Raw genomic sequence first — 22,046 nt, 5'->3', positions numbered from 1 at the left:
CAGTAAGGCCTGAATAGTCTCCACTGGAAATGACACTTAGAGGTCAGGTCAGGGCTATCATTAGTACTTTGCAGTGATAAGGCAGAAATCATATAGCAGGAGATTGACGATTAAATAAAAGTGAAAATGTGGAATAGTATATGTATTCTTTCCGGAAGCTTAGCTCTAAGGGAAAATGCAGTTGCCAGAGGAATAGTTTTTGTTTTGAACATGATTTTGAACATGACTATGTGCTGAGAGAAAACACACACAGTGGCTGGAGTTACAAGAAAGACGATAAGTGATGCAGCGAGTTCCTGAAAGAGGAGAGCAAGGTTAGACTCAGAGGACAGTTGTGGCTTTGCCCGGGTAAGAAGGCTCACCTCTCTTCCTGCAGCAGTGAGAGAAGTGGCTCTTGGTAGAGGCTGAGAAGTAAAGGCAAGTGATGAGATGAAGGCCTGACTTTTCTCCTTAGAAGCTTAGCTAGTAAAGCCAAGGAGAGAAAGAATGTTAACCAGAGAATGCAAATGCAGAGAAATCTACAGGGGATCGGAGCAGAAAAGCTGAAGGAAGTGACACCTGACTTCTATTTTCTCTGTGAAAAATGAAAAAATATGATCAGATAAGAGAACACAGTGAAGGGTTGAAATAGCCACTGGGGAAAATGTGGAGGGGATGTCATAGAATTGCTGAGCAGTAGTTAGGCCTGGGAATATATACCCTAAGCGTGCACCAATTCACACGATTGTATAGATCTCTTAAGTAGGATTCAGTACAAGTGTAGCAGTGGTTTCTGTGGTGGACAGAAAAGGACACCAGGATACAAAGGAGTTAAAGGTGTTGGAAATGGCGTCGTCAAAACCTATTACTCTCTTGAAAGCACACCTCCCCCAACCCCCTGAGTTTTCATGAGTCAACACATTGAGCACCTTGAGAACGGAGACTTCTTTTTTGGGGGTGCCTAGGATTAGTCCCTCATATTTGGAAGACATTCAGATATTTTTGATTGAGTGAATAAATAAATAAATAAATAAATAAATAAATTCTGACTCTGCTAAACATTTCTGAGTACAAGTACTAGCTTTAAATTTTTATCTCCTAGGGATGAATATAGTGATTATTTCCGAACATTAGAATTCTGTCCCAAGAGCTACATTCCTATAATTTACTTATGATTAAAATAATTAGACTGATGCCAGACTCTGATAAAAGCCATTCTGTAACACAAAAGTTTATTAGAGTAAAAATCCATGTGCAATATTCAACATTAAAATTATTTCACATCGCATGTAGGTTTTACCTCCATTAGTTTTTTTAATGTTTTTAAAGTCTGCATTTTAAATAATTTGCACATCTGTAAACAAATCTTAGTTTACCAAAGATACAACGTACCCATTAGATATTGAACATCAAAATTTAAGGATAGGAACTGATAGTTATATCCTATTGCACTAAATATTTCTGTAAAGTTTTGGACAGAGAAGAAAAAGATATTCAAATAAATCACTTGAAATGAGGTAAGTTGTATGAAAAGGTTTTAGTAGCAAATATCACCAATGCTGAGATGAGAATATTAAAAACATTTATGGAAAATTCACTTAAATGTTTGCATAGTCTGTTATTTTTTTAAAAACAAAAAATTAAAAGTTATCAAAATCCTTAGTAGAAAAAGAGAGAATTATCTAGTTCTACTTAAGATCTGTGTACATTCTTTCTCTCATTTAGAGAAAAGAAGTGATACAAACATTCAAAAGTCTAGCAAAAAGGAAAAAAATAATGAAGATTAGGACCAACATTTCAAGCTGCCTTTTGGAAAGAAAATTAAAAACAGAGGTAGATGGTTAAATATTAGTGGCCAAGTTACTCAAATGACTAATTTTTGTCTTGGAACACATTCACCAAATTTTTACGCTTCAAGCCAAATAGTAAATTTAGGAGTGGAGAGCAAGACCTAGCACGAGTTATTTTCCTTATATCGAAGAAAAGTAATAAAAATAAACCAGGCTTAAGACCCCTGTTAAGGATATGATTGTTTAAAGCACTACAGTTCATGCAGTTTTTAAAGCGAGAGAGTGAACCTTATCCCTAAGCTTCCTAGGTTTATTTGAGGCCAAGCCACAAGCCCCACCAGGCCTGATCAGTCAAAGTAGGACTGCAGGGTGCCTCGGCGCCGGACATCGCAAGTCCAGCAGTGGAAGCCTCCTCCCAGGGAATTGGCGTTCCGAATGTTAACCTTAATGGTACTGATACCTGCAGTGAAAGAGAGAGACCTGGTCAGTTAGATGGACTCACCTGGAGATGCCCTTATCGAAAGGAAAGCCTAACGATGGGTAGGAATCTTGAGGTTCTAACCCTTAAGTCTACCCCAACTCAGGATAGTCTTTCAATTTTATTTTCACCAATTATATTTCATCTAATCTCTTCCACTGCTAATATAAAACCTTCACCAGAAAGTCAGCGGACTCTGAAGTCTATTTTGTTCTATTGACAATTCGCAAGTCAACAGGTTGGATGAGCAGATGTATTTGTCAAATGTTCAAAAATGATCGAGCACTAAAATTTCAAGCCCTTTTAGAATTACGCTTTAACTATTTTGTCAGACTGTTTCTAATTTTATCATGCCAATTTAGTAGGAAAAGTATAATTTAGCCAACCTGAAAAGTTGACTTTACCTACTCACATATGAGCAGAGTTTACCTAACACAATTAACTTTACCAGGCCACCTTAAGGAAACGATGGACTAAAGCTCGTATGTTAATATCTGGGTTGTGTGGGCATACAGGTACCAAAGCTATTCAGACAGTAAATCTGGCACCATTTGTACTGTCATGGCTATGATGCGCATGGCCCAATCAACCAATGGTATTTAGGAAGAATCTGTTGTGTTTGGTAAAATGGGGTTTTAAAAAGAAAATCTATTCTCTTCAAGGAACTTAATATTTTGAGGGAAAGATGAGCTACAGAGCCACTGATGTGTCCACTGGTATAGTCAGGGAGGGGAAGGCAGCAGGAGCCATCAGGAAAGACTTTCTTGAGAAAGTAAAACTATGAGGGGTGTGAAGACTAAGAATAGGGTTTGGGCAGGGGCAAGGAATGGGCTTGGGAGAAGGGGCAGGCTTTTAAACATGAGCATGTTTTCTATAGATAGACATAGCTATCTTATTCAGATGGCTAAAGCTATATTAATACTGAATTGGAGAGAATTAAGTTGTGTGCTAAACTCTGCTTAACAAATTCCCTGTGTCTAAAAAAACTTTATTAAAAATAAAATTATCAATCAGATATTTGGTACTTAATAATTTTTTTTTTGTGGCGAGGAAGATATGCCCTGGGCTAACATTTGTGCCAATCTTCCTCCATTTTGTACATGGGATGCCACCATAGCATGGCTGATGAGTGGAGTAGGTCCATGCCTGGGACCTGAGACTGAGAACCTGGGCTGCTGAACCGGAGCATGTGAAACTTTAATCACTCAGCCACAGGGCCAGCCCCCTTAAATATGATTTTAAGTTGAGAAACAATAAAATCTTAATGGACAAAGAACCCGAACCCAAGCAATTGGGTTATTTAATGAGAAACAGAAAAAAAAAGTGGCATAGCATGAAGGGTCAATCTAAAATTGACAGGCCAATCCTTTTAAACTGATAGTACATTAAGGAGGGATGTGTCAAAGGGTCAAGTAATTTCTTCTCAGTACTATACCTGAAATATAAGACATAGATCAAAACATGACTCCATTTCAACAAGCATACCTGGCTTTCCTTGGCACTTAGGATATGTCAAGTATGCTGAGTGATAAACAGACATGCTTCTATACTCTACATAAGAGCCATGTGAAAACCCTTTCTTTCAACACTTTTCTCAATAATACTAGAATAACTAGTCTAAATTTTGAATATCAGGGTAAGCAAACTCCTACTCAAGTAGATACCTGTTCTGCCTCTTAGCTCAAAGCTGAATGACTTAGTGACATCCTCTACTGCCATTTCATTCCTTTGTTCACCATGCTTATCACACTAATAACTCACTTCTGTATCTGGACTCTTATAAGTCCTTTAAAATATGTAATGACAATTAAATTACTTTTAAAGGACCCTCAACAATTTCCCATTTGGGGAAGGGCTGAATACTCTATATGCTCATCTCCACACATGGGCACCAGGAGGCTAGAGAAGTCACAGGAGACTGATAAACTTACTGCTAAGGGGATGTCTAAGGAGCCTGGCATATATCTCCAACCTTTTGAGGTTATGATTGTTGAAAACAAAAATATTGTGCATCTACAAAATAATAACTTGGTACCTCTAAAAGGAATGGAAATTGAACTAGATATATCATACATCAGACTTAGCATGTCCTTTCTTCACTTCTTCTCCTTTGATATTTTCTTGTACGACAATATGTTTTATTTATTGTACATACCCAGCTTTTCAAACATCTTTTGAATCGGGACTTCATTGGCATCCACCATAACACGCTTTTCATCTAGCATTAAGACATTCATGGAAAGCCATTTGGATGACATCCAGAGCGGGTGATCTAAAAACAGCAACAACTGTTAAATCATGTCTGCTATCGTTGTCTAAAGCAAGAATGTGAAAGCGAAGACTATTAGAATGACAGCTCAATTCTTTCAGTAGTTCACTTTCCCTTGTAAAATTTTATTTCAACCTTAAGACAATTTATCTATAAATGTTATGAATCAATCTATACTCATTGTACATCTGGATTTCACCTTGTTTTCTTTAAAAAGTCATTTCTTGCTTTATGTGATGTTGTTTTATACCGACTTTTCCCAACTTCTCACTCTCATTTTCTAGGGAAGGAGAGGTTGTGAACATAAGCCCAGCCTTGTTCTAGTATGCACAAGTCCCAAGTGCCAGTTTCCTCCTTACGGGAGAAATCTTTTCTCTAAATTGCGAAAATTTGGGCTGCTATCTGTAGGTGAAAGATCCTCGGTCACTGAAGGAATCATTTTAGTCTGTGAGTATATAAAAGTAAACATACCATCTGGGATGACGGGTATTGGAGGAGTCACTATGGTCCATCCTGCTTTCTTGAAAAGATCAATCTGCAAGACCAAAAGACCCCCCAAAACCCAAAGAGACTTAAATCTACATATATTATTCTTATTCTTGGTTTCTGATAGCCCTTATGACTAATAATTCTTTTTGAGAAGCTGTCTTCTCAACTGCCAAAATAAAGAAATTAAATTTTCAAAACATTTGGATGATTTTGTCTGAATCTTAATTAAAAATATACATAAAATCCTCAGACTACCAGATTGAAGTTAAAAAGTAACAGAAATGTTAAAGCTTTTAAAAATATCCTCATGCTTTTCTCAGGTCTCAGAGATTTTAAAATGCCAAACATGCTTTCCTTGAGAAATTATCATTAAAGAAAATGAAAATATTTCCTACGTATTTAGTTATAAGAAAACAAAAATGTGACTATGTCAAATCCACAGTCCATCTACTTCATAGTCCATCACTGGGTGTCTATCACCAGGGTATAAAGACAAATGTTAGGGATGTACTCCCAAGGAACCATAATTGTCCTTAGTGACCTACTATAACTCAGCCATCCCTATGTTCACATAGCCACTTAGGATATCAAGAAATTACATTAAAATGAAATGAATAAGTAATCTTGGTCATTGAGTCTAAATATATGGGATAGAAATAAACAGTGACATGGTAAAATAGTGATTTTAAAAAGGTGTCCTGCAGCCTAGCAAATAATGCAAAATGACTCACTGCCCAAAGGGAAGTAGGCGCAGCAGGTGGAAGTAGGAGACCACAGGTGATGGGGATGGACCAGCTGCAGTGCAGCGGCTCTGCTCCCCCCTGCTGGGTGGGGCTGGCTGAGGGGGCCTGACCTACTGGAGAGAATAAGATACCCACTGCCCACGGGCACTGCCCTAGACATGCAGAGATCATTGTACTTGTAACTCAGCTGCTGTGGAACTTCGGCTGCAAATTATGAAATCATACCACTCTGTTTGATAAAAACACACACAAATGCATAAACTTGAGCCTTTGACAATGGCAGGCAGGCAAAGTCTGATGCCACTATACTAATGATCATGGTTACAACATATATTTGTGAGTGTTGGACGTGTTGTAGTAAACATACCATAAACAACCCAATGTTTGATCACAATAATGTTGAGCATTGCTGAATTTGTCATTTAGAACCACTAGGAACCATGGAAGTAATTAAAATAAAAATGGCAACTATTTCAGTTGCTAGACGCTATCGCTTTTCAAGAGTCCTAAAAACTCGCTTACCTGGTGACATGGTCGATCAGGGTTGGAAAGCACAAGACCAGGTCCAATGATATTGAAGGTGGCATCAATATGCATTGGATTGGGATCTTTAAAGGAGATGATGTGCACTTTGTAGTCTGGAGCAAGATGCCTACGCATCCATTCAATGCCCAGGTAGTTTGTAACCTGAGAATAAAAGGAAAACATAAATCTATAAAGATTTGGTTCTATGTTTAGATAACTAAAAATCTTTAGGATCAAAATATTTTAATTTGGAAATAAAAAGTAAAGTAATAGAGTGCAAAATTTCACAGGCAGCCTTTATCAACCTGGCTTCTTTGTGCAAAAATATCTCTTCCAGCTCGAATGAAGTCAGCAGCATCAAAGCATGGCTCAAACTCAGTCGTCACAAATTTTCCCTGAGCAGCCAATTTGTGTCTGTCTTCTACAGAACGGATGGGGTAATCCTGGTTGGAACAAGAATGCACATACACAATGCACTGGTTCATGAGGAAATTATTTATAGGGCATCCATTACTAAGAAAATTAGTTCAACATCATCATTTCCCAAAATACTACTACCCTGTTTTAGACTAAAACACGCATGGGGAAGATGCAGGTCCATGCTAACCAAACCAAAACAAACCAACCAACAATGAAAAAGAAAAACAACTAGGCATGACAGCAATTTCCCGATCCTTAGAAGCAAGTGGTACAGAGGCAGTAATGATTCTGAAAATATTCCATGACCCATACATTGACTTATGTAGCTATCTACAATACTGAAAGTCAACAGGATGAAGTCATTCTGTTCTTTTAGAAAAGAAATTTGGTCCTGAGCCTAACTCATACATAAAATGAGATGCCATGTAGCCCCTGCCAGATTTGACTGGGTGTGGTGGAATGATGGCATTACTTATTTCTGTCTTCAGATCCCAATAACAAATTTTGATTTTTTGATTCTTTTTATAAATAATCAAATAGCAGGTGATCCTATAAGAGACATACACATCTTTTACTATGAGTTTGGCCTGTAGACCAACTTCTTTTTCTAGAAGAAGAGAATGGAGTTCAGCCTAATGACTTTCTGTCTCCACCAATGAATAGCTGTGCGCCTTCAGGCAAGTTTTCCTCCCTGTAATGGAACGATGCTACCCCCTCATGGGGTTGCTGTAAAGAATAAACAGGACTGAGGATGTAATAATGCACTTAGCTCAAGACCTGGCACATGGTAAGCACCAAGTAAGTGTTAGCAATCATTATTTCTATTACAATATTATTTACTCTTGTTTTCATCATAAAACAATCATTTCTTTAAAAGTAGGTGATGCTCTCAGTTTCTGATATGCATAATAAATACAAGGTATCAGTGAATTTCTATCCCACTCTCTGTGGATTATCTAGAAGAGTTACTAATAAGCTCACCTATAATTAGGGACTCACCTGGTCATAAAGCTCATCAGCCATTGTGGGCTTAGGAGCCGTTGTCCACTTGGCACCACGGTGGAAGTAGTCTTTGATAATTGATCGGTATGCGCGGTACTCAAAGAAGCGAGCACGCCATGCCATGGGAGCCTCGATGATCTCATTGCCCACAACTATCAGGATGTCTCGAGGCATCGCACCATATAAACCTGTCAGACCAAAAAGGTCCAGAGGAACCTCAGTAATGATAATTTCCAAGACAAAAAAAATCTACATAATACAATGCCATTTTTTGGTAAAAAAAATGTACAGAAAACCTATATGTGTGTGCACATATATAACTATGTGCAAACGGAAAAAAATATGGAATGATACATACCAGACAGGTAACATGAATTCTGTGTGGGGATGGTGAAGCCAAGCCAAAAAAAAAGGAAAAGAAAAAAAGACTGAAGCAATCAAGTCCCTGTTCAAAAAGATCTAGAACCACCAAGTTTTCACCTTCTGTAAGCTCCTTTCTTGCTACATAGAAACAGAGTTCTTCAGGGAATATCAGTATCAGGAAATAAAAATTGGGCCAAGGATCACTTCTAGAACTATAAATTAGAACACCGACCTCAGGCACAAGAAGACTGTGTAGCAACGTCAGTTAGAAATAAACTAGAAATGTTTCTTTTCCACTCTTCTGTTCTTGAGGAAAATTAAATGGAATCCACTGTTCTTATGTAAGGAAATGATCATAAAGTTCAGAAAAACTGCTGCTTTCGAGGAGATTTCGATTTACAATGGAGTTTAGAATATATACATCTCAATCATATCAAAAAGAACCAATTTTTTCCTAAATAATCTTTGAAGTTTCAAAGGATTATGAAAACAAAAGAATCTCTGAGAAATTATCTGAGTTTTCTCCTTACACATTAAGAAAGAATTAAAAATTAAGACACTAGCAGTTTGGGTATCTGACATCACTTACCCGTAGACTCAAAATCAGGAGTTTTATACTTCACGGACCAGTCAATGGGGTCAGGCCTCCTCACTGTCACTCCCTCCATTTTTAAAATATTGCACATTTCTTCAATTTCAGCGACAGCCTTTTTCAAGTGATCTTTGGGAAAATAGTTGCCTCCACGCTTCTGGTAAAATGGCCAGTACTTTTCATATGTGTTGGCCTAGAAGCAGAAGAAAGTAAGCGAAATACTTATAGGAGAAAAATATGACTTATGATAGGTTCACAGGTGGTGAACAGTGATTTATATAACAACAGAATTGGGACTAAGACCATGCCTTGCCCAGTGTTGACTCCCAGCCCAGAGCACACTGCCTCTCCAGGAAAACACTCGATATTTGGTGAATGAGGAATTCTAACCCCCCTTGATGTTTTGAGATCTTTTGTTCCTTCTGCCTGAAATCTCATGCCCTACCACTCACAGCATACCGGCCCTGAGACAGGCTTGCAATCCTCTAGGGCCAGGTTTTACAAGCTTCCTAGATGAAACAGGACACAGATGTTTGCATTAGACAGTCTCAACAAAATCAAATAAGAGAAGAAACAAAATAGCATAAGAGAAGAAAAGCACACCTATTCTAAGGTGAAACCGTGGGCTATCCAGGCATTCTAGAATTCTGTCTAGAAAACAGCACTTCAAGATATTTTTTGGGAAAATGGGACAATGCCCCCTTAAAGGTTAGAGATATACTCTTAAACATGCTTTCTTTCTCTTAAAAACCCGTTATTGATTTCTCATTCATATAGAATTGCCACTTGGCAAAATTGAGCTCCAGTGCAAGTCTGCCTTTGGTGCTTTCTACCCTTCCCTGCCAGTGTGTCTCATCCCAGCCACACTCTCCTCTCCCCAATCCATCTGAGTCTCATATTGCTTCAGGTCCTTTTGTCACAGAAGAATGTGATCTGATAAATGAATTCACAAATTTTTAGCAGCTCGAAAAAAGCTTCATATTTAGAAAGTGTTCAAGGGTTATAAGTATTTATATATGTATCCAACTGAATGGAAAACAGTTGAACGCTTTAAAAAGGCTCAATTAATTTGCTAAACATTACCGTTGACTTAGGGTACATACAACAACTGTAAAATTTTGGTTTTCAGAAGTATAAAAATCTAGAAGGATTCTTCATTCAAACTGTTTTTCATGTGCCTAAGTTCTCAGCCAATTTAAAGAAATACATTGGGAAATGCAGGCGATGCGTATGGATGTAATTTATCAAGATAGATGAAGCAGAATTCTAATCAGAAGATCCAAATGCTAAGAAAAAGCCTTGGACCTTCCTCAAAAGATTAGTAAAGCAATGTATATTTATATATTTTAAGTTTTAAAAAAAGTTTAAAGCAGGTATTTTAAAAAATATTTCCTTATATCATTGATTAACTGACCAACTACCAGTCCTGACCATATCATATAAAGGTTTCCATCGCAAATCGGACAAGTTTAGATGGTGGTAAGTGCTATAAAGAAGGGGAAAATTGGGTAATGAGATAGAACGTGTCTAGATGTCTAGCTCTTTAATATGAAAGACAATGTCTTTTCCAGATTTTCTCTATTTCCATTTTCTCCTCAGCCTGATAACTATCAAGCCTGTGGAAGCAGACCTGACTCTTGTTAGTTTAATATCTAGGCTCACATCAGTTAGGCTGGGGCCGAGCCTCCTAGAGACGGAATAAGGATCTGAAAAATATGTCTTCAGCAAACACAAAGGATGCCAGTGTATCTCTAAAACGGGCTGGGAAACTTAAAAGTCCACAGGCCAAATGTGGCTCGCTGCCTGTTTTTGTAAATAAAGTTTTATGGGAACACAGACACACTCGTTCATTTACACATTGTCTCTGGTTGCTTGTGCACTACACTGGCAGAGTTGAACAGCTGAGTAGTTGTGACAGAGACGGACCTATGATCTGCAAAGCCTGAAATATTTATTATCTGGCTCAATACAGAAAAACTTTGCCGACCTCTGTCTAAATTATTAGTTGCTTTACTTCGAAGATCTATAAGCAAACAATAGGCTCAAGTTTTGGCCCATAAAAAATGTTTTCAGGGGCCGGCTGGTGGTGCAGCGGTTAAGTTCACACGTTCTGCTCTGGCAGCACGCGGTTCGAATCCTGGGTGCAGACATGGCACCACTTGGCAAGCCATGCTGTGGCAGGCGTCCCACATAGAAAGTAGAGGAAGGGGCCAGTCCCGTGGCCGAGTGGTTAAGTTCCCATGCTCTGCTGCGGCGGCCTAGCGTTTTGCCTGTTTGAATCCTGGGTGTGGACATGGCACTACTCATCGGGCCATGCTGAGGCGGCATCCCACATGCCACAACTAGAAGGACCCACAGCTAAAAATACACAACTACGTACCGGGGGGCTTTGGGGAGAAAAAGGAAAAATAAAATCTTTGGAAAAAAAAATAAGAAAGTAGAGGAAGATGGGCACGGATGTTAGCTCAGGGCCAGTCTTCCTCAGCAAAAAGAGGACTGGAAGCAGATGTTAGTTCAGGTCTTCCTAAAAAAAAAAAAAAAAATGGGGGGGGGGGTGCCAGCCTGGTGGCACAGCAGCTAAGTTCAGACGTTCCGGTTCTCGGTGGCCGGGGGTTCACCAGCTTGGATCCCGGGTGCGGACATGGTACCACTTGGCAAAAGCCATGCTGTGGTAGGCATCCCACATATAAAGCAGAGGAAGATGGGCATGGATGTTAGCTCGTGGTCAGTCTTTCTCAGCAAAAAGAGGAGGATTGGCAGCAGTTAGCTCAGAGCTAATCTTCCTCAAAAAAAAAAAAAAAAGGAAAAGAAATGTTTTCAGTATTAAAAATGTGAGTCCTTTTTAAGATCAACCCACTCTTTTAAAAAACAAAGCAAAACAAAAGCATTCCACTGTTTTCTACTCCTAGGAAGTCCTGCAGCAGCAACCAGAAGGAGAGGATAATAATGGGTCTTTATATTCCTCTCAGACACGTCCTGGTACTACTCATCCATTCACCACTTTCCCCTTCTCATGCCGGGCACATCTCTTACGGTCCACTAAGGGACAAGAAGCCTTTGAAAATTTAACACTGGGTTCCAGCAGATGCACAGCTGTGTTGTCTTGCCTGACACATTCCAAACTATCCTGTGTGACTGTTTATGCAGACTGAAGCTTGCCTTGATAAATATAAAGTAAACTTTCCTGGGAGAAAAACGTTATTTGAACAAGTGTGAGTTTCCTTGTATAGCTCATACTTGCCTAAAGATGGACAAAGTCCAAATGATCAGGGCACATGACATTTTCCAAGAGATAGTTGGAAATTATTTACACTTCCTTTATAACCCTGCTAAATGAGTTAGCAATTATTTACCAAGTATCTGCAAGATAAAAAACACTATATATTAAATGCTGAGCATATGCCATTTTTAATAATCTATTGCAGAGATATGGCTGCATTCCTAGAAACTTTATAGTCTTTCAGAGCCTAAAATCCTTCAGGAGTGTTTGCCAAGTGAATTTTAAATACTGTCTTCGGAAGGCTAGGAAATCTCAATAGAAACTTATTTATCCAGCTGTAAACTTATAATACATTAACCTTGATCGACTTTCTATTTTATAAATGGTCTGTTATCAAGGGCTTCATTAAAAAAATATAAAAGCAAAACAAAAAGCGTATACTTTATGGAAAGCATTAACTGTTTTGTAGCATAAAAAGCCATATGGCTTTTAAAAATTGTGCTTCCTGGGGATGGCCCGGTGGCACCGCGGTTAAGCTGCCATGTTCCACTTCAGCGGCCCAGGGTCCGTGGGCCCAGATCCCTGGTGCAGACCTATGCACCACTTGTCAACCTGTGCGGTGGCAAGCGTCCCACATATAAAATAGAGGAAGATGGGCACGGATGCTAGCTAAGGGCCCAACTTCCTCAAAAAAAAAAAAAAGAAAAAATTGTGCTTCCTGACAACGATGTTCCTCACTCCCATAAAATTTCTCTAGCACTTACATCTTCCAACACATCTTATGCTCTGGTTGTCTATACATAGTTTACTATATTACTTCATCTTTCATTGTTCCCAAACTGATTAATATATCTGTGTCATTTTTCTCCAACAAGAAGGTAAGGCCGTTCCTTCCAGGGGCCACACCCATCTTAGACTTACTAGGTAACTTTCCTCTCCCTCAATACCAGTTTAGTATGTAGCATAAAACAGAAATAACCAGTACGGCTGATGCTAATAAAATCTACAACCATTACACCTCTAACATACTTTTGTAACGTAATTGGCAAACGGGATCCAGACAACTACAACGAGTTGTGGTTTTCTCCTTTAAAATCCTTAACATGTAACCTTTTACTTTCATATTTAATCTCGTTAGGTAGATAGCAAACCTCTTAATATCTTCATTTTACTGAGGCCCAGAAATTCGTGGAATTTTGCACAAGATCAAACATCTGATAACTGAGACTAGCTGTCAAGCTTTTATCAAATACCTAATTCAACCCTAATTCAATTCAGTCTAGCATATTTTCCACAAGCCCATGAAATTACAAAGTCTAAAGTCATAAATCAAGTGACAAAGAATTCAAAATAATGTCTGAGAATTCTGATTCCATCTGATCATATGGTATAAAAGTCAATAATTTTAAAGACAAGTGGAAAGATAAATTATTGCCTGAATTTGAACCTTAACTTCATCCAGTTAAAAAGGTTAGGCGATGGGACTTCTTTTCAACCAAAGACTTAAAAAGATCATGCCTTTTTAAAACACATGGATGGAATATAAATTAATGTGAACAAATTTCAAATATGAGAACCAAAGATAGTTTCAGAACAATTAAATGTTAATAATTTTTCTATTACCCCATCTTCAAGGTCTAACTCCAGAATTATTTTCCTCAAGAAGACTTCCTGACTATCCAGCACTTGGTCATTGCTTTTTCCTTAGCTCTCCTGGCACTTCAATTCAACTGCCTTGCCAGCTACTTGGCATAAGCTACTTAGTATTAGTCTTCATTTCTATGTGAACATCGCATCTCTCCAAATAGAAAGCAAATTCTTTTGTGCTAATACCTCTGGAGCCGTGGTACAAGGTAGGCAACATTTCTGAGGATGATGCAATGATGTAACAGACTTACTTCCTCAATCCACCTTACAAATAAAAATGTAAACATTCAGGAAGAATTTAAGTACAATGAAAATATATTTGTAACCCATTATTAATGGAAGCTTAGGCTGTGTCTGCAATGTGGATGGCACTCCCTTAGATTTGGGATTCTTATGCAGTACAAAACCTAACACCAGCTCACAGAGGCCCTGGCCATAATATTACAGATAAAGAACATTAGCAGTTTAAAAAAAGGGAGATATTAGTTGTTGCTAGGGAAATCCTGTAAGGCTTTGTGGAAGGTTCCACTGGAGCTAGGTGGTAGTAAGAGGGGGAGGTTTTAACTGCAGACTGGAGGGGTGCAGGAAGATAGGTGGAAGAGACCTAGGTGGGAGCAGAGGCAGGAGGCTTATCTGGGGAACAGTGAGTAGTCTAGTTCGGCTGCTTACATGGTTATCTTATAAAGTCTGCTGAAAACCAAGGTGGAACATCAGAGGTGAGAGGGACTCAAACAGGAATGAACATCTGCTGACCTGCCACATTAACATACCTCTACGATGATCCAGCGATTGAAATGGGGAGTCCTGGCAAGGCAGACAAGAGCCAGATTATGAAGGATCTTGATTACCATGAGGAATCCTAAGCAGTAGGTGTTAGGGGTTGGAAAATAGGGGAGTGATAGGAGAGGGATGAGTAACATAATCAAATTTTGGTTTAAAAACATCACTCTGATAAAAGCTGGAAGGTTTGGAGAGAAGAGCGAATGCGGGAGACCAGTTAGGAGTTAACTGCAATAGTCCAGGCAGATGAGATTCTGACCTAATGGAGTGGCACAGGGATGGAGGAAAGGTTCATTTTGGCAAAAGACTTGTTCCATTTTAGAGAACGGATGTGGAGGATGTGACTGAAGGAGAAATAGATGATTCATTGCTGTTTTAGTTTGAGTAAATAGGAATGCCAAAAACTGAAAGGAAAGCAGGCAGAAGGGTCCAGTTTAGCAGTGGCTGGCGGCTGAACTCAAGATAAGCCCGTGGCAATATCCACTCAGGAGTTTAACATGTTGATCTGGACAGAGTTCAGGAGAGAGATGTGAACCAGAGTGGCGGTGGGACCTGCAGTTGTGAGAACAGCTAAGAGAAGAGGGCCAAAAGTGAAATTCTGTTCAACCCCAGCACCACAGACAGTGCAGGAAGGTGTGAGGAATACTGAAAGAACTAACATACCCAGAAACGGTGTCTCAGAATCCAAAGGAAGAAGTCTCATTTGTGTAAATAGTGTCAAATACTAGATGTTTCAAGTAAGACAACTTAAAATCAACCACTGGATTTGGGAGGTCCGAAGTAAGTAAAGTGACAGCAGTTAGAGAGGAGAGTGGGAGCAGAAGGCAGACTGCAGGTCAGGGGGCCCGCTTCGCCACATGAACAGCCTTGCTTTACCTTCACCTCCACGGTGAATGGGGGAACACAGGCATTTTCTGCTCTGCCCACGATCACTTCCTCTAAGGGGTCCCATTCGTTGTAAGAGGAGACAGGGCAGTCTTTGGGAAGATCATCAGTGGCCTTGTCATCAGCTGCACAGGAAGTCCGGGGGGAAGCTGTAGCTGCCTGGGTGCTCTGGAAAGTTCGCTGCACCCATCCTGTTAAGGTTCTTCCAAGCTTTCAAGAACAAAGAAAAGATTATTGTGTAGTCCTACACAATCCTTGTGGCGAGAAGGAAGTAGAGGTGGGATGAAAACCCAGGATAACATAGTCAGACACTTAAAATCCGTTAGGAGAAGGTAAACCTAGATATAGATAGGTGGGTAATGGAGTTACAAGTGAGTTTTACCTTCTTGTTTATTTATACATTATCTTTTTATCTATTATGTTAATTGCCATAACTCTCTAAAGCCCCTCAGACGTGTTTGTCCCCAATGAACATGCACCCCCGTTTATATCTCAGAATGGTTTTTGGCAATCAAGCTTTAATTAACTCTTCCACAGATGACGGGTCGCCCTCTTCCCAGAAAACCACACAAAGCTGTTCCAGGTCTCCCTGCCAAGTTATGCTGGGGGAGGGAGGCTCCTTTACCCCTCAGGATCAAAGGTTACCAATATTAGGCTTTTTTCCCCCCCAAATGAAAATGTGGAAGCATTTGTAAAGGACCTTATCTTTCAGAATAATCAGCTTCAAACCAAAAGTTTTTCGTTGCTGAGACATGCTTCAGATTCTTTGGCACTTCAATTCTGAGAGTGCCCCAGTGCCATCTGCTCCATTTTACGAATGGTCCACAGTACCCCAGCCAAGATCAGGATTAACTCTGGCACAAATTTAAACAACTAGAAAGGAGATCTAAGAACTTCAAAAAAGCCTTTTGAAAATGCAGGGCTTATAAAAATCTAGAGCGGGGTGAGTCTCTCACCCGCTGGGCCAACGCCAACCTCCTCCCCCCACCCCCTCCACCCCGCCCCAAATCTTTATCCTATTCTGTTAAAAGCCTCAGAAAGGAGGCAGGAGGGGAGCCAGGGTAGGGACCAAAGCAAGAGGGAGAGTGCCAGCTGTCCTGGAACCAGTTGCTGGTTGCGGGGGGGGGGGGGGGGGGGGGAGCCAAACAGCCCTGCTATTCCTGTCCTAGGAGCTAGGGAGGGTCTCCAGGCACGTGCTTACAGACCAGGGAAGGGGAGGGCGGGGACGAGGCAGAAACGCTGGGTACAGACCAAACTCGCTCCAATTCCTCTCGCGACTCAGGACTCCACGTTACACTTGGAGTGGGCCTGACCCCGCTTCCCACTTTGCAAGCCCAACCCCGTCCATTCACCCCACACGCATGCCCAACTCTGTGTCCTCTCCGGGCAATGAACGCCAATAACGCCACCCTTTTGCTAAGTGGTGTTACTTGTCGCCTCCAACCCCTCACCCCGTGCTGAAAGCTCCGTGGAGCAACCGAGGTCAGGCTGGGGAGGGTGGCGTCCCCTGCTCTGATGGCAGCCGCGGCAGGAGAGGCGCAGAGTAACTGTACCCAGCGGGTGTGGCCCCAACGCATGCCCCACCTTCCCCGGGGACACCGCCAAGCTCCCGGCAGCCAGCAAGGGATCTTGAAGCCGAGCTTCCTAGGGGGATCACGGGGACACTGTCATGCAATGCCGGCGGAGGAAAGCGAAGGAACGAGAGCGGGAGAGCAAGAAGCCGCCGGAGGAGGCGGGCGAGCGCACGCACCCGAGAACCTATGTAGTGCACCGCTTCAGCGCCGCGGCTCCCGCCGCGCAGACACCGCACCCGAAGCATCGTCCGCACCCTGCTGGTCCACGAGCGTAATGTTCCTGCTGCTCCGCCGCCTGCGTCCGACCCTCCCGAGAGCGCGCCTGCAGCGGGGGGCGCCGCGCGCGGCCTTTTGTAGCCTCGCCCCGCCCCGCCCCGACTGCCCTGCGCTCCCATTGGCTGCCGGCACAGGTGGGGGCGCCCGCGCTGGGGGAGCGGGTGCGGGCCGCGCGCCGGGCGAGGGTGCGGCGCTGGACCCTTCGTAGCCTGTGGGTCCAACGACTGGCTTGTACTGCGCTGCGCGAGGAGGCCGCTGGTGTCTCAGGGAAGGGTCGGAGGACGCGCCTTCTGACGAAGGAAAGCTAATAGTATACACAGATATTGTTTTAAGTTTACATTCATGGATTTAAGTATGCAGAGCGTTTAAATTCATCCGTGTGCACTGACTCAGCCCCTTCATCTTACAGTGAACGAAACCACCCGAAATTTAGGTGGCTTCTTAGGGCAACACAGATTTGAGACTGGAGGGGCCTAAGTCTGGAACTCAGGTCATCCGCTCCCCGGCGGGCTGCGCTCTCCACCCACTAGGCTGTTAGGCTTTCTTCGGAGTCCTTGGGGTTTCAATAGTCTTTGGCCATGTGCCCCTGGCTTGAGAAAATCATGGGAATAGAGACAAATGTGGGCCAGAAATAAGGGAGGACTACAGACAGTTTCTTCCCTTCCATTTCATGTATTTAATTTTTTGTTTCAATTTGATTAGGATACATTTGTTAGAAAAGTAGTTCCCTAACAAAGTCTTAATTGCTGCGGAATGTGCAAAACTAGAGGACTCAGTGTAACGTTTAAATTCCTAGCAGGAGAGGGGGCGGAAAGATCTGAGTATTTCATTTTTATACCTACAAAATATGTAATTGTTTTTAATGAGCTGTCTTAAATTCTCGTGTCGCAAACTTGTTTTCCAGAGTTCATGGATGAAAGGCACAGACAGGCAGGATGGCATGGTGGAAAGACTAGCGCAGAGAGAGTTGGGAGAGCTGGTTGCTAGTCTTCACTCTGTTATAGACTACTATGTGTCTTCCTGAGTTGCAATCTTCTTATCCTCAAAGGGAGAACAATTGCATTTATTGTCCCTAGCACACAGAGTCATTGAGGGGCCAAAAGGAGAGATTGTACATGCAGAACTTGGTGTGACACTAAGAGCTATCTGAATAGGAGGTAATATTTTACCAGCTCTGAAAATAAGGAGCCCTCTAAATGTGATAATAGAGTGAAGGGAGTCAGTAAGTCTTGGTTCATATCTTAGCTATGCTACTAACTTGCTGTGTGACCTGGAACCAAATTCCTCCACCTTTCAAATGAAGCTGTCACACGTCTAGTGAAAGCATTGGGAGATCATTTTTCAAAATTTAAAAAGTACCTTCTCTCAACAATTAAATGCAGCCACCTCTAAGGTCTAATTCTGTCAGTGTACATAGGGTGGCCAGAGATGGGCTCCTCCTCAATTTAAGAGTACAGTAAGTACACATCACACATGGTATTGACATCACCCTATACCATTTCTGTCTGAGATGTGAGGACATCCTCATATCACTCATGGCACACACTGTTTTAATTTTGCAGATATAAGAATTGGGAGTGCCTTGGTGAGGCCAGGGTGTCATTAAGTTTTATATAAAGAAAAACTCATTATAGCCATAGAACATACCCTTATCTCCTGGAATCCAGGGGAAGTGTGTGGACAGAGCTACCTAAACCAGTCCTACTGCTATAAAAGCAAATCAAAGCACTCCCTGCCTTTTCCTGTCTGATTTATTTTTTGCCCTTGAAAAAATTCTGGAAAAAGTTTTAGATTGACCTCATCAATCAGAAGCACAAGTCTTCCATATTGGTTTGTTTAACATTGGGCCAACTCTGCAAAGCATCCATGGTGATACCTGGCAATTCCTTGGTCTTCAGTTGCTACTTTTTAAAGAAGAAATAGAATAGATTGCGAACTCTTGCCTTCTTCTCCCTCATTGGCAATAGGCTAGTGTAACACTAGTAACTTTGACTGAACCAATAATTTTAGGATCTTGGTGGTCTCATAATTAATGGTTATGCGTATTTAAGTCTAATAGTAGTTTACTCTTACAGGTTAATCTAGAGGCATGATTTATGGCAGCATGCCGGTAAAGGACGAGGAATAGGAAACACATCAGAAGCATGGCAAATGATTCTGCTCTCCAATTTTTCCTTCATCACTCTTGCTTTGGGGATAGGCCCACTCTACCTGGTTCCAACCAACAAAGTACAGCGTTTCTGAAATGTGTCCTGAGATTAAAATAAAACAAAAAGCTAGTAAAGTCTTTGGGTCAAGAAAATGAATGACAAAAGAGCCTATTGTAAGAATTCATTATTTTACTATCATGGTTGACATGAGAATCTGTACATAGAAAGCAACTATAACATATTCCTAGGACTTAGAGATTTAGCTACTCTCTGAAACTGGTAACACACACACACACACACAATGGATTACATTGGCTATCTGCTGAGGCCACCCATTCTAAAAGACATTTGTACATATAATTTAGGGGACAGGATATCTGTCAAATTAAATCAGAAAAAATATGGGATTACTCAAGTTTGAACAAGGTGGCTAAAGTATATTCTCATGACTGAAATGTAGTTAAAGAATGATGCAAGTTTTAAAAAAGTGTTATTTGGACTCATTAATAAAATGTCTCTGGAGGGATACACGAGACACTGATAACACAAATTATCCATAAGGTGGGATCTGAGTGACTGGGGGACAGGGGCAAGAGGGAGATTTTTCACTGTATACCCTATTGTACTTTTGAATTTTGAACATGTGAATGAATTACCTACTAAATAAACAAATAAATATTTAAAAGAATGCATTTACAGAGGTGTGATTGTCAAAATGGAGTTTTGTTTTTTTTAAAAAAAAAGGAACCTGGAGTGCACAATCTATCACAGTCTATTCATCCAGCTCTATCTATGGATGAAATCAGAATATTCTGGTCCCTGGAAAGGTGAAACCTATTGAGGGCAAGAATAATTTCATGGGTTTTGAGGAAATATCCTTTAAGAATGTTCGCCTCCTCCAGCTTCTGAGCTCACCAAGCAACCTTCTCATTCCTGAGAACCTTGACATGGGGAAGGGGTTACCCTGCAGGTTAAGCACACGTGATCTGGTGGCTGGAAAGATAGAGTCCTCCTTGTAAAATATTAAATCAGTAGTCTAGTTTATCCTTTATGGTCTAGTGAGTTTGGTATGTATAGCTCAGTCTTTGCTCTCAAAGTATGTTCCTCTTCTTTTTTTTGTGAGGAAGATGGGCCCTGAGCTAACATCTGTGCCAATCTTCCTCTATTTTGTATGTGGGATGCCTCCACAGCATGGCTGATGAGTGGAGTAGGTCTGCACCAGGGATCCGAACCTGCAAACCCAGGGCTGCTGAAGTGGAGTGCACAGAACTTTAACCACTCAGCCATGGGGATGGTCCACATGTTCCCCTTCTTAATGTTCTCCATTTCCTGCCTGCCTAGTCAATTCTGGGTAAACTGATGAAATCCAGTTTCTGGACACATGCTGTGGGACTGGCTTGCTCCAATAATACTGTTCTCCTGGCTCACAGCACCTATCATACCATCCTGGAATTGCCTGCTTGTCTGTTTGTCTCTTACCAGACTGTTGGCTCCAAAAGGGCAGGGAGCCTCTTTCAGTCACCACTGTATCTGAGCACAGTACCTGACACAACACAGGCTCTCAGTCAATCATTCAGTGAAGGAAGTGCTCCTCTGAAAGCCCAGGCTGGGATAACTGGGCCTCCTTCTTCAACATCTACCTTGCAGTCTTTGATTTCAGCATCCTTTGTGTCTCTGGAAATCCTCTCACATAACTTCAACTATCCCCGCTATTCAGATGATGTCCTAGTGGTTCTAGCACCACTTTCTCTCCTGGGTGCCTGATCTACGTTTCCAACTACCTGGCGATCAGAATGTTAGCCTAGGTGAGCCGGCCCCGATGGCCTAGCTGTTAAAGTCTGATGTGCTCCGTTTCAGTGACCCAGGCTCAGTTCCCAGGTGTGGAACCACACCACTCACCACTCATCTGTCAGTAGTTGGTGTGGCAGCAGCTCACAAAGAAGAAACCAGAAGAACTTACAACATACACAGCTATGTACTGGGGCTTTGGAGGGGAAAAAGAAGAAAAAAGGAGGAAGATTGGTAACAGGTGTTAGCTTAAGGTGAATCTTCCCCTGCAAAAAACCCAAAAAACAAAAGAAAGAATGTTAGCCTAGGAGCCTAGATACCAATTTTCTGCTACACCTTGGGCAAGTCATTCCTTCTCATTCAGCCTGAGATTTCTCATCTGAAAATAAAGGCACTGGTCACTAGAAAATCTCTAAGGTCCCTTCCAGCTCTGAAAATACTATGCTTCTACACTGGTATTTTGTCAGCATCTCAAACTCAGTCTGCCTGCAGTGGAACTCCACCAGCCCTTCCTCTTAACTCTTGTCAATGGTTCCATCCTTTTCTAGTCATTTAGTCTTGAAATTTCTCCAGGCATCTCTGTCTCCTCCCCCTCATCTAGCCCTCCATGTCTCATGAGCTGTAAAATCTTATGAAGGCCTCCTCTGCACTGACGTTTTACAGATCCTTTTAGGATTTTTGTTAGTTGTCAATAGCTGCATTATTAATACCCATCTTTTCTCACTGAGGGGGACCCTTCATCAGATGACAACTGCAAAATAGTAGCTCCAACTAACTTAAGTCCAGCTTTCTCCCAAGTATTTAAAATAACCTCAGCTTAAGTTAGCACTCAAACTGATCTGACTAAGAAAATTGAGGAGTCTGCTCCAAGGAGCCTTCTTATTTCTTTCACTTCAGTCTTCAGATACCATTATGGAATTCAAAGCTGTAAACACTATTCTCCTCTCTTAGGTCCTGAGTAAAGTTAAACTAAAAGGCAAAGATCATTGCATCTGATAGTGTCTTGATATCACGAGTATATGGCAGGCAATTTTTGTTAATAGAAAAACAACTGCATCTGTTCCAGTCTCATCCTA

General features: G+C 41.3%; 1 protein-coding gene across 2 annotated transcripts; it reads right to left on the bottom strand.

Moving 5' to 3' along the window:
* Positions 1 to 1,185: 1,185 nt before the first annotated feature.
* Positions 1,186 to 17,560, bottom strand: GATM (glycine amidinotransferase). Of its 2 annotated transcripts, none has more exons than XM_023618259.2 (9): positions 16,933 to 17,560; positions 15,174 to 15,392; positions 8,648 to 8,843; positions 7,693 to 7,883; positions 6,579 to 6,716; positions 6,271 to 6,435; positions 4,988 to 5,051; positions 4,403 to 4,519; positions 1,186 to 2,229 (listed from the first exon to the last, which is right to left on the bottom strand). In XM_023618259.2, the coding sequence occupies exons 1-9, from the start codon at positions 17,149 to 17,151 to the stop codon at positions 2,117 to 2,119; spliced, it is 1,422 nt and encodes a 473-aa protein (XP_023474027.2). In that variant the 5' UTR covers positions 17,152 to 17,560; the 3' UTR covers positions 1,186 to 2,116. The 2 variants fall into 2 exon arrangements, with proteins under 2 accessions (XP_023474027.2, XP_023474036.1); XM_023618268.2 differs by having other exon boundaries at positions 14,288 to 15,392; positions 16,933 to 17,082.
* Positions 17,561 to 22,046: the final 4,486 nt, after the last annotated feature.

This window comes from Equus caballus, chromosome 1 (genome assembly GCF_041296265.1).
Source record: "Equus caballus isolate H_3958 breed thoroughbred chromosome 1, TB-T2T, whole genome shotgun sequence".
Classification (NCBI taxonomy): Eukaryota; Metazoa; Chordata; class Mammalia; order Perissodactyla; family Equidae; genus Equus; species Equus caballus.
Note: the sequence above shows the minus strand (reverse complement) of the source record. Positions and strands in the feature narration are given on the sequence as shown.

Bases quoted from the DNA above. Each gene is read 5' to 3' on its own strand.
- GATM (XM_023618259.2), bottom strand. From the start codon at position 17,151: ATGGGAGCGCAGGGCAGTCGGGGCGGGGCGGGGCGAGGCTACAAAAGG. The intron at 4,520-4,987 runs GTATGTTTACTT...TGCTGTTTTTAG, and splicing joins AATACCCGTCATCCCAGATG to ATCACCCGCTCTGGATGTCA. The intron at 2,230-4,402 runs GTATGTACAATA...CTTTCACTGCAG, and splicing joins AAAGATGTTTGAAAAGCTGG to GTATCAGTACCATTAAGGTT.